Raw genomic sequence first — 13455 nt, forward strand, 5'->3', positions numbered from 1 at the left:
TGAGGTTATTAGGGTTATGGTTTAAGTAGGATTAAGATTATAACCAAAATTAGTATTAGAGTTAAGGTTTAGATTCCGTTAAGATTACATTTCAATTAAAGTAATGATTATGATTCAATTAAGATAATGATTATGGTTAATTAAGATTATAATTAATATGAGGATTCTCAAAGATAAAGTTTTATGATAAATTAGATTTTAATTAGATTTATATGGTTAGTGCTATTTTAAGAAGAGCACAAGCCATTTTAATTTATATTTTTTTTAATTCCATAAGATTCGTAAATTTGAAGCCTTACATAATGATAAGGTGACCTTTTACAATGCTCTATCTTTCTTTGGGAAGGATTCTGTTTAGAATCTTTAGATATTCTTTCACAGTTTGGGAGGTATTCTGTTTAGAATCTTTAGATATTCTGTTTAGAATCTTTAGATATTCTTTCACAATTTGGGAGGTATTCTGTTTAGAATCTTTAGATATTATTCTGTTTAGAATATCTGGAATATCTACTTGTACTGAATAATTTTGAATATCTACCTGTAACTTCCAAGGTTCTCCATTAAATATTTTTGAATTTTCGATGATAGAAATCAGATTATGTCGTTCTCTCTGAGGCCATGAAAAAATTCGTGAAAATAATGGAGGATGTTGCCCAGGGTTTATAGAAAAAGAAAATTTTGTGGTCTCGTTAGAGAACGGAATTTTGGGCTCTGTTGCTGTTTTTAAAGATTTTTATCAGAAAATTGAAGAATTGTTTACCAAACAGTATCAGCAAGGGCAGACCATAATTAGTCTGCAATTTGTCAGGAACGAAGAAACAAGCTAAGCACCTTCTTTTAACATTTTGCTTTCCATTCCTATTAGTAGCTTAAACTCTTCTCTGTGAAAAGTAGTCGCTCTAAGGCAATGCCGGGTGCTGCTCAGGAAATTGTGGAGCTATTTGTAGACAAACAGTGAATCCCAGGCAATGAAAATCTTTAATCCCTAAAATTGAAGTTTTTAGGATGATATACATATATAGGGGTGCTGCAAATTTTTAGGCAGACCCCTTGGCATTTTGTGTAGGGCATTTATGCCGTCTGTGTTTCATATTCTGAAACTTTTCATTGGATTACTCCCCAGGATAAATAGAAAATGTAGCTCCCTTCATGGGGTTTGATTTATTAAAAGGACTCTTAAATTTACAGTTACAATTTTTTTCTGTTTTATGCGCAACTTGAGTGGGAGCAGTAGCCGACTCCATGGAACCCATTTTCAATGAAGAGACCTCAAATGCGATTTTTCTGTTGTCCTTACAATTAAGTTACTACTAATTTCTAATTTATCTCACTGGGCGCTATAATCCTTCAGCCCCACTCTTAAAAGCTTGGATGCAGGATTTTAATCTTTTATGGAGCACCTGCACATTAAAATAGGAGCAGCAGCCTCCTGAATGAGACTGCATCTTATCTCTAATATAATACTTTATTATATGGCTACATTCACAAGATTTGCCGTCAGGTCGTTGCCTCTGGTACTTTATCTTTTTATAGGTATTCTTCTATTTTGCGAGGCCGTTGTTTTGGGTTTAAAAACTTGCGAACATGGCTACAAATCATACTTTTCAAACTTGGCGACTTCTCGCCAAACTCACGAACCTGGCTAGTAACTCATGAGCCAATTCCTGCAGAGAAACTCGCGAATTTCTTGGCGAGACTTGCTTGAAACTCACGAGATTTCTCTGCAGACTTGTCTACCAAGACAGTTTGCTCACTATTGATAAAAACACTGACTTTTTTGTCATTTTAGGGTCTCAGCCGCATGAGTTGATTGCCGAGTGATTGAAAGGAATTATTAATGGTTAGTTAAAAGCAAATTAGAGAAAACGTCATATTTGATGAAATTAAAGATAATAAATTTTTATAGTTCATGTTATTGAATTTCATAACTTCTGGATTTGACCACACGAACAATTTTTTATCAATGTTTTGGATAGATTCTATGATCCATCATCAAAATAATCTGAATTAGAGAAGAGAATGAATTATGAAAATTCGTATGGCTTTGAAGACCAAAATTTGAAGTTGGTCGCAGGGGCTTCACCCTTGGACCCTGCCCTATATTGTGACAGGATACACATTTCTGGTACTTCCCCTGGTACCTGTCCCTTGACAGTGCAGGGGGCTGCCACCCCATATCTCCACTCCACTTTTTAAAAGTAAAACATAGATATTGTTTTAGGCTGCACCAAATGTATTCAAATAACATAAACAGTGTTTTTCCCCCCTATTTTTATGAAATTTTCAGTGGTTTTCTGAGAGTAAATTAATTATGGTCAAATAGATTTATGTAAATTCTAAATAGGAAATCTGTTCTTTATGCATCATTTGCATTATTTAAGTTTAGTTTGTGTATTTATTTTGCTGAGTCCCGAATCTAAGTCCAAATGTTAGGCTGCCAACTTTTTACCGAGTCTGAGTTTTTGAACTATGTTACAAATAAAAGGCAGTGGCATAAGATTTTCTATAAGGAAGTTGCTTTTGGCTTCTCTTGTTTTGAATAGATTATTTCAATTTTATGACTATTATTTCATAAGGCAAGGTTGTTGCCTTGGTTTCTGCTGTATGTAAAATCACCACCAGCTGGATTGAAGTTAAGAGCTGTTGCTCTGCATTTCTTAACGAATTTCTTACTCTGTAATTTGAAATACTAAAAGGAAAAGGCCAGTTTTTGGTCATGGCCAAGCCAATCTCCATATGGGAATTGAAAGCCCCAATCCCCTTGTGGGGCTTTCAATTCCTTATATTGTTCGAATTTGACACTTCAGGCTTTCGATCTCAAGAACATGCTCAAAAGTAAATAAACATTACCAATCCATCTAACAATATATGGCTGGAAGCTAAGCAACAAAGCCTATATTTTCTGCGCTGTAAACTGCTTCAGTCTATAAAGAACTCGAACAGAGATACAAACCTCATTAGATGCGTCGTGCTTAGTAGAAAATTTCTTGCCTAGTAGATGCTATGTGAATTCAGTTGTAGCCTATTTTGCAAAGATGAATTGTTCGGTAATTATACACTTATATAGCTTGTTTTAATATTATCGGAAGTAAATTTTTTGTGTGATAGTCCCTATCAATTTATTTTAAGGATAGTTGATCTTTAATCTAGCAAGTTCATAGGATGACTATTCGATAATACATACTTTTGCTTTCCAATCGGCATCTCCATCCAGTTTATATGTATGGGGAATCATGATATGCTAATGGTAAAGTGAAATCGAGTGAGTTGTGTGTTGGTAACTAAGATCTCTATAGTTTCTCTTACTTGTGAATGCCATAGTCTGTTCCAATTTCTTCCAGATAGTATGAAAAAGTTATAATGAATGTTCTTGACACCTGTCTAGGGCGTTAGTTTTTTAGATGAAACACAACCTAAATGATTGAGAAAGTATCTTGATTTGTGTTATAGTTTGCGAAGACTTATTGCTGGAAATAGATGCTAATTTTGGAACAATCAAAATGTTTCAATTGTTTATGCATTAGAAGTGTAGACTGGATTTAATTGTACATATTTCACCTTATATTTTCACATTCTTTTGTGAGTCTTAGTTCATTAGAAAGGGGGATCATACATCTGCATTTGTGGCCTAAAGAGCCATTTTATGAGTGATGTTTGTAATAACAAATTCTGACATATTTTCAACAATAATTCTGTAGACAACCATGTACACAAATTGGTGTTCGAGATTCAAACAGGATTGGTTAGATGCACCTTGTAACTCGATTTATGGCTGTTTGAATCTTAGGCCTTATTAATTGACTTTAGCTTTTCTGCTTGTCGTGATGCAATTAGGGGCTTTAGAAATGGTGGCAGACAAAAGAAAAGTTATGAAATTTGTCATGCTAGTAAGGCCTCACAAATTTAAACCCTAAATTCTTACCAATTGACTTGTCTAAACTTGATTCCAATGAAAAGGAAACCTTTCTGAGATTTTTTGTTTACCTCACGATTTTAAATGAAAAGAAAACATTTGTCTTAGTCTCAAAGAGTGCCTTAACAAGCTTAGCTGCTTTTTCAGCTGCATTACATGTTGAAATGAGACTTTCCATATAGATTTTAAAAATTGTTAAAAACAGTTGAATTTACATCAGTATTCTAGACACATGAAGATATATTTTTGTTTGATGTAGGTTTGGAGCGGTGGATGCTATCATGATAGAGTATGGACAACTTGCTTTTTAAGCTAAGATAGTGTTTAGACTGGATGCACTTTCCATTGTGGAGGAGATCAGCAGCTGCAGCAATGAGAGTGCTCTTACGGAATGCTACTGCATTCCTGATGGCACCACCTTTTCTTCCTACAGCAACACTCAAGCAGATTTTACCCTCTCATTCTCCTATCAGCAGGGTCAGATGGGGAAGCAGAGGAACAGCTACAACTTCTGAGAAAACAGGTTGTGCACCCTTTCTGGAATGGAATAGTCCTGATATGTGAGTCCACAGCTTCCTCCTGTCTTGCATGCAAACAGTAGCTAACTGTATTTACCTTTATTGTCCCCTTCTTATGTAGACAAGGGTTTGGTACCATATTTTTTTCTGAGCTTGAAATATTAACTCTCTTTCTATATACAGACACATACATATACTGATATACATACACACACATACATAGATATGTATATTTGTATATACATAGACATATATATATGCATTCATGCATACATATAACATTAGAAGGCAACAGTTTTTTAAGGTTAGAGTGTAGACCACAGGGAACTTTACAGCCCTTTTAAACAATTTTGTATCCCTTAAATTTTTATCGCCTAAGAGCCTTTTCAACCCATCTACACCCTCAAGCTGATTTACCAACATCCTCAAGATAGATGGATTGGATTTGGTGTGGTTTGATAAGGATGGATGTGAACAAGAAGATAGCGGATGAAGGAAAAAGCTATGGTGCCTCTTTAAAAGCATTCCAATACTCCATTCCAATGGTGTATTAGGTATGGATAAATTCAACCCTTTTATCTCAGGTTTTGGAATTAGGGATCCATGCAGTAGCATCCTCCCCCTCTCATTTCGCTACCATGTCTTTTGATTCATCTTTTGCCTATGGTTGTTATCTATGTGATGTCTGTTAATTTTGCTATTTTTCTGAGTTTCCAGGATGGGTGGATGTGGGGATGCGTTATATGAAACAATCTGAATTGCTCTGGGTGTAGATTGTTTCAATTAATAATTTGGATACACAATACAAATGACAACAGTCTAAATTGATTTGGGTGGGGATAATTTCAAATTTCAATTAATAATTTGGATATAACAATACAAATGACAGCAATTCTAAATTGCTTGAACTCGAATGGCAACAATATAACAATTCTAAGTTGTAACAACCTAAATTGCTCCGGTTATATTCAATCACTTATGTCAGGATTTATATCCAATGAAGGAGCTGTATTCTTGGGCAGGTCAATCCACTAGGAATTTAGGTTAAGGGATTTTTTTCCTATATTTACACTTCCATTCACCTGGCTTTATGGTGAAAGTCAGAGATCGTGTGTTTTGTGTTTGTAGGAATAATATTATGTTCTGTCAACATTGGATCCTCAATACTTTTATGGACAAATTTGTGTCTAGTGACTGTTGTATTTGGTTAGTGTTTTCTCATATGACCTTTAGTGTATGGATACCTTGCAAGCTTACATGTGCCCGTAGTTCTTCTAATTTACAAGGAGATAATGCCACATGTTACCCCTTCACTTTATTGAAGATCTAATGGAAACGTGAAGGTCAAAAACTCTTTAAATATTGCTATAAACATAAATTGCCAAAAATGTTTTGATATCATCTTATGAACTCAAAACGCAAATAGATTGAAAAACAACATAGATCTGATAATACCTTAGCCCATAGAAAAAATATACAAGCACGATAGAAGAATAGAAGATAATTGTCAAGTGATCTACTATGAGAGATGAAAGGTGAAATAGTAATGTCACCCTTGGGTAAGGTTTCACCATTCAACCATCTTTGAGGGATTAACTCCATGATTACCATTAGGGAAATACAAGCGCTCCACAAAATGATTATGTATGACATGAGACCCTCAGAAATAGTTCTATCCTAGTAAGACTTTGCTAGAGCAAGCCTCTTACAAACATACCAAAAATGTAACTCAATTGACCCAGTTAAGTTAGTGTTATGTGCACAAAGTTTCTAATGTTCTATGGTTTAAGATATAATAACATGAATAATGGATAGGAAGTACAACAAGAGACTTTCCCTACCAATCAATAAGTAATATTGTCCCTTACAATGAACCACACTAAGATTGAATGCAAAATATGACATTGTGATATGATGAATGTAGACAGAAGTAGCATGGCAACTTCCTCTAGTAAGAAGTGGTTTATTAAATATTTCATTGTACCAAATGCTGGTTGCAGCATCGTGTTCTTGAAAAGAAGGCTCCCAATATTGAACTGGTTGTTCCAAAACCCCAAAAGATATCGTTGAAGCATTGAGTGGGAGGCAAAGCAAAAGCAATTTGAAATGAGCTAGTAGACGGTGCTTGTACATCTATTTCCCATGAAACTAATGAAGTAAAACATAGTGGTTAAACTGCAACAGTAATAGTAGTTGTGATGGCCACCAAGAAAATTTGATGTTGGTAAGAATTTTGAAATTAATGTTGGAAAATTAGTTTGTGAACCCAAATGTCTACCTACATTTCTAATAGACTTAAAAATTAAAAAAGTGTTTGCATTAGAGTAGAAGCAGATATATAATTGGAAAATGTGATCCTGATCCTAGGAGATATTCAACTGGAAACAATCTAAATTGCTTGAACTCAGAAGTTATATATGGAGAAGCAAAATCTATATGAGAAACCAGAAATTAAAGCAACTGCTAAAAGTGATGCATAGGAAAAACAGAATTGTAAATATGTTTTGTTTCTTGCGGTCCTCTCTCAAAAGAGGTGAATAACTGTCTATCCTTCTCTATCTTCATCTATCTCTTGATATGTAACAGCTTACATATGTACACACATTCATACAACGTTGCAAAAAGGAAAGAACTGCTATAGAAGACAAAATGCTTGCTCACCACTAATGACTTTTCACCTTCTGTAGATTATTGGTGAACAGCTTTGAAATGGAAAGGTTGATTCTACTCCGCAGGTCATATAGGGGCTCTGCCCCATAATGAACAGGAACATGGATGTTGTTGGTGCTTAGTGGTATTACGTATGGAGAATTAAAATATAGGTGAGATCATGGCAAATCCAAGGATGTGCCACATGAGATTTGATGCACTCTCAATAAAGTGCAGTGAAGTAAAGCTTCCAAGATTCTTTTGTGCACTAGGAACTGTTGGGTTGCTATCAAGTGAAGGTAGAATATTGATCTTGGTGGCACCAAAAAACATTGATATGGTGTTTTCTGAGGCTACCAAGAACCTTTGGCATTGGTATGCATTATGTCATGTTCCCTTTTGTAAATGCCCTAGTTTATGGCCTAAAATCGCAATCCCAAGTAAGAAATAGAATAGAGATATCATTTACCAATTAGATCCTGATTGAGACCCCTTAAGATACGAAAACTTGAAATGATAATCTTCTTCACATGCAATGTTAAAGGATCGCAAATGGTTATCATTGATAGGACATAAGAATATTAACAGTAACACTTGAGATGAATTGAACACACATCCAAAACATTTCTCTATTGCTTTCTTGCTTGAATAGTACTATTTGAATCCTTCGTACAATGCATTGCGAAAAAGTGGAACCCCTTTGATTGGATTTCAATGAGGTATATTTTGTGACCTAATCACACATCACCCCATCCCAGATAGGGACCCCCTACCTTTTAGGCTCTTTTTGGTTATTTGGTCTTTGTTTTTGTGGGTTTTGGTGGCAATCTCGTTAGTCTCTCCACTTTGCAAGTGTTCGAGGGTCATTTTTATTTAGTCTACTTTTCGTTTGAGCGAATTTGGTAAAGTCTAGGGCCTGTTTTGTCAATTTTAGGGTTTCTGCCCTTAATCCTAGATTTTAGGGGTTTCTATTAGAGCTTTGAAGAAACTAAACATACAATTGGACCCTTCAAGGAACCTCCCGGTAAAATTTGAGCCAAAACGGAGCAACTTTCTATTTTTTAGGGATTTTACTGAGTCCCGGAATGTCATCATTTTGCCAAAAATTAAACTTACTATTTTTAGTAATTTCTATTTTTAGTAAGTTTCTATTTATAGTAAGTCATTCCCGTGTCCTGTCTAGGGATCTAACGCTGACATTTTAAAGGTTTCTATTTTTGGAAAGTTTGTTCTGACAGGACCATTCGGGCAAGGTGACAAAGATCAAGCATTTGCGACTACTTCTAATTTCGGAAAGTCAGAAAGCAGACAGGGGAGTCAGAAAATTGTTAAGTGCTGGAAGCCATTCCTGAAATGGAAAGCTTGAGAAATTTGTCTAAGTCTGGGAAATTGCCCCAAGTTCTTATATGGTGGCCCGATCCGAAAGAGGCTCAAAATCCATCCAAGCCCGGAAGAAGCATGAAAAGATGGATTCCTCCTTCACAGTAAAAATCCACCCCAGGCCAAGGACAGGTGCCAAAATGAAGCATGCAGGGAGAGGTTGAAAATTGCAAGAATCCATGGAAGTGAAGAAATAGTACCATGAAATGGGAACTGGGTGCTAAAGTTGATATGCCCTGGAATTCACAAAGAACTCATAAATTTTTCCTCTAAGGCAAAATTCCGCCCAAACATTCAGCAGGGCGCCAAAATGGAGGGGTCATGGAGGATTCAACATTCAATGAAATTCCTCCACAAGCAAGAATTCCACCCAAACACTCTGTAGGGCACCAAAATGGAGGGGTCATGAAGGATTCAACATTCAATGAAATTTCTCCACAAGCAAGAATTCCGCCCAAACACTCAACAGGGCGCCAAAATGGAGGGGTCATGGAAAGATCAAAATGCATTGAATTCCAAGCCTAAGTCAAAATTCCGCCCTAGAAAGTAATAGGGTGCCAAAACCACCCTGCTATGGAATTCATGAAAAGTCAAGAAATCCTTGCCTTGGTCAAAATAGTGCCCAAGAAAGTCATTGGGCGCTAAAGTTGATGTGTCACGGAACGATCAAAAACTCATAAATTCCTCCTCCAAGGCAAAATCCCGCCCTACTCCTCAGGAAGGCGCCAAAAGTGAAGTATCATGGAAAGTGGACAAAGTTGTGAATTCCGCCCAAGGCATGGTAAAGGTGCCAAACCTAGGGAGTGATGGAAGATTCCAAACAAAGTGAGAATTCCTCTGCACATGGAAATAGCGCCCTAGTCTAATGGAAAGCGCCAAATTGAGGGGTGCTTCGAGAATTTAAATTGTTTTGTGAATTTTTTGCCTTAGGTAAAATAGCGCGTAAGGCATGAAGAAGGCGCCAGACTGAGGTAGTCATGGAAAATATGAAAAGCATAAAATTTCCTTCCCAAGTGGAATCCACGCCCATGCCCAAAGATGTGCTCCTAAATGATTAAGGCGTGAAAAATGATCAAATTCCAGGACATAGTGAATTCCATGCTTAATCCTGAAAATCGAAAATTTGTCTAAGGCATGAAAGTCTAGGGGTCAAGGAGGAATGAAAAGTAAAAATCCCCTTGGGAAAATTTTTGAATTTTCGATTTACACTGAATCTTATCAGAATGTGGACAAATTTATAGATTTGGCATTGTGGGGAATTTCTCTATCAAATGAACCTGGCTCCTAAATTTTAGGAGGATCCCTAAAAATTAGGGGATGTTGAAAAGGGCGTGAAAATTCCTTCAGAAGCAGAAGACAACAAGTTAGAATGAAAATCAAGCAAATCTTAAAGAATCTTTCAATTTCCCTCCGAAATTTGAAAGAGTGGAAGTTAATGAGTTGGCAAAGAGAATCTTCCAAGTATGACGCATAACAGTGCATTTAATGAAACTTCTAAATTCGAACTCACTCACAAGGGAAGTTTCTTTTGCATGGTGTAGTGATTGGGAAAGTATGACACATCATAAATTCAATTGCTAAATTGATGCCTCCTAACTTAGCAGTACGATTTGAAGGATTCTATATAAGCATGGAGAGGCATTTCATTTCTCACGTGCAGGATTCAGGAAAGAGGAATTGGAGAAGTGAAGAGAGGTCATACCTAGTCTTTGTTTTCATCATTTCCAAGGTGCTTTTCAGGATGGCAGAATCAAGCAAGGCAGCTACCCTTTCCAGGCAGGCATTGATCAAGCCAGAGATGAAAGGTTTCCTTCCTCGTTCCTAGATGAATTCCAGATGGGAGGAAATCAACGATACCAATTTGGGCACATTCAATCTGGCTGCATTCAAGATCAGAATGTTCGGGACAACAGGGCATAGTCCATCACCAACAGCTGTCAAAATTGTCAAGAGCGGAATTGTCGCGGCAGCTAGTTTTCCTCCTGCTATTTAGTGTTCGGACTTGATTCTGGAGTGTGTAGAGCATTATAATCTGGAGCGGAAGACAATTTCAACGTCAGATGGTAAGTTGTTGGCAACATTGACCCTGGAGTCAATTGGTGAGGCTTTTGGAATTCCTTCACACTATTCCATGACATACAGGACCAGCAGCGGAGCTAAGGTAGTATATGAAGCAGGTCTTGCCAGGTGTGCTGATTTGATTAATAAACAGTGGTTGCTGAAGCCTAGGATGCATGCCTTCAAGACGCCAAAGACTCTCACTATCTTTGAGTTCAAGCAGGAGTATGTGGATTTGATAAAGATGCTGAGCAGAGTAATGGGGTGTTCACATTCGTTGAACTTTGAAACATGGATGTTCTTCTACATAGGCAAGATCATGAATGCAAATGGACTAGTTGACTGGGCCAGATTGATTAGTCATTACTTGCACGAATAGCTGAAAAGCTTAAAAGAAAGAAAGTCTCAGTCCTTCTTCATGAGCTCCTACCTAATCTATATGCTTGTGCGAAGGGGAGAATTTGATGGTCTGCCAGCAAGTGGAATCATGGGTTGCGGACTAGCACAGCTGAAAGTGCATGAGTGTTATCCCCAGCCACATCTTCACAATGTTAGTTCTTACACGTTGGCGAATGACACCTTCACCATGTCCTTGACACGGCTTATGCAGAAGAAGTTGCACGTAAGGGTGTTGCCGCAAGCAAGTGCCTTGGTCCAGAAGTATGGAGCCACTTTCTTACAATTTTCGAAATTCACCTACATCAGGACGCAAGGATTTTCATTCCAGTCATACAAGTTGCCGAGGTATCCATCAGACAAGCTCATATTGCTGGAGCTCATGAGAGAGTTAACAACTTATGGTCAATTACAGAAGAAGAAGAAGAAGCAATCAATTGAATTCCCAGTTGTCCTAGGTGACTTCATGGAAATATGCCCAGGCTTGGAGGTCGCTGAGAGTGCAGCAGGGGAATTGGCATTCTATCGGCTGCCATTTTATTTATCTAGAGCCTAGTATAATCCTTACCGCCAAATTAGGAAGGTTGCTGGTGTAAAATTCATACACAACTTTCACTTAGAAGATTATTGGGCAGGTGCCGAGGATGACCTTGAGGTCCGGAAGAAAATGCATTCCAGATTGCCCCTTGACACCATCAGGATAAGTGAAATTTACCAGGTGCCGAATCAGGTGAAGGAGGATTCAGATTTGGTGCAACCTGAATTTGAGAAAGAAAAAGATCAACCCATTCAGTTGCCAGATTGGTCAGAGCCCGAAATTGATGATTTGAATGTTCTGGCCAGACCAGTGTTGAAATTCACCAGGCACTGGGTTGAGTGGTAGATAAGGAAGTTGGCGGAAGGAAATGTTCTTTTGACATATCAGCTAATGGGAAGTCTAGATTCCCACAGTGAAGCAACCAAAGGCTCTTCACAAGCCTAGGTAGGAGGGGAAGTACGGATTGATAAAGGGAAAAATGCTCCGAAAAGACCATGGACGACAAGAGAGAAGGATATTCAGCAGGAAGTTCCACAGGAGGTTCAACAAGAAGTCCAACAGGAAGAACCTCCACAAAAGAGAGCAAGGATAGAGAGGGAGCATTCACCGGCGAGTTCCTCGAGTGTACAAGAGGTAGAGATGTTTGCACATCTAGCAGGTCCACCTCCAGAAAACACTCCGACACCAGATATACTCAGCATCAATGCTTCACCTGGACCCAATCAGTCAAAAAGTCAAAGACAAGAAAGTCCCCCACACTAGGAAGAGACTTGTCAGGATAGCTTCATGGAAGTCATCCTTGGCGAAATGGAAGAAGAATCACAGGAGCAGGAACACGTGGAAGTTCATAGTCACTCCATTCCCACTCTAGGTTGGTTGATAGGACGGCTGAGAAAGGAACCAGAAAAGGAAATTGATCCAGCCTGGGAGTTAGAAGAATTGTTGAAAAAGATGGATCAACCAGCAGAAAGGAAGGCTCCCCAGAAATTTTCTTAGGTTGTAAGGGATGAGTTTGGATCCTGGACCCTGCACATTGCTGAACCTGCAGTGGATAAAGACAGGAACGAAATCAGGCAGGAAGGTTATGTTATTAGACAAATTGATCTTGGCCATGCTTCCATAGGTCAAGTAATGGGAGACTTTGAAGAATCTTCCTTAGCCATGAAGGAAAAGATGCTGAAATCAAAGTTGAAGTGTAAGAGGCTAAGGGAAGAAAATAGAGCCCTATGCGAGTACATCAGAAGTTTCAAAAGGCCACTTAGGGAGGCAGGTCCTTCATTCATTCCGCCTTCCCTTTCTAAGGAAGTTGTTGATGATGCGGAAGTAATTAGAGCAATGGCACAAAATTCCAGGGAATGGATAGAAGATGTTCACACTGAAGCGGGAAAATTCATCGAAGACCTGGCTCAACTTCATTCAAAGTTCGTGGCCCTCTTAAGCAGATTGGAGACAGCGGAAGGGTTGTGGGAAGATGTGCATGTATACCAGGACTTAACCATTCCGCGGCTCAGGGCTTTGACAAAGATTCCAAGGCAAATTCTAATTGATGGGAAAGTAATATAAGAGAATGAAGCTTATGACTTTCCTCGATGGTTCTACCCCGTTTGCTCAAGAAAGAACACCTTTGATAAATTCAGTGTAGAGTCCTTAACTTTGAAAGATTCCATCAGAGGGGTGCAGGAGGAAATCATCAGTGCAATTGAGGCATTGTTTGTAAGGAAACTCAATGATGGTGGAATAACAGTGAACTCCCAGAAATCTCAGTTGCACGAGTTCTTCTTCGTAGGTTCATTCCCTAAGGAACATTTTGCAAATGTTTCTTCATTTTCCAGTATAATGAAGAAGACACAGGAAATCATGATGGAATGGGAGTGCTTCTTTTCCAAGAGCGAGGAAGAAATTGCCTTGATGGAATTCGATATTGAAAATGTGCCAAGTGTCTCCATCGGAGAGATGGAAGCAGTCGTCAATATATTAATTGCCTACGCCATAAATGAATGGGA

The 13455-nt window shown here is 38.1% G+C and overlaps 1 protein-coding gene across 4 annotated transcripts in view; it reads left to right on the forward strand.

Moving 5' to 3' along the window:
- The first annotated feature begins 347 nt into the window (after positions 1-347).
- LOC131061290 (bifunctional protein FolD 2) overlaps positions 348-13455 on the forward strand; it is a 66482-nt gene continuing 53374 nt past the window's right edge. Inside the window, exons 1-2 of one of the 4 annotated variants that reach the window (XM_057994891.2) lie at positions 348-455; positions 4173-4473. In XM_057994891.2, coding sequence (XP_057850874.2) covers positions 4247-4473 — 227 coding nt within the window. In that variant the 5' untranslated portion in view covers positions 348-455; positions 4173-4246. The other 3 variants (XM_057994890.2, XM_057994889.2, XM_057994893.2) reach the window with 3 other exon arrangements.

The sequence above is a fragment of the Cryptomeria japonica genome, chromosome 11 (genome assembly GCF_030272615.1).
Source record: "Cryptomeria japonica chromosome 11, Sugi_1.0, whole genome shotgun sequence".
NCBI classification, from domain to species: domain Eukaryota; kingdom Viridiplantae; phylum Streptophyta; class Pinopsida; order Cupressales; family Cupressaceae; genus Cryptomeria; species Cryptomeria japonica.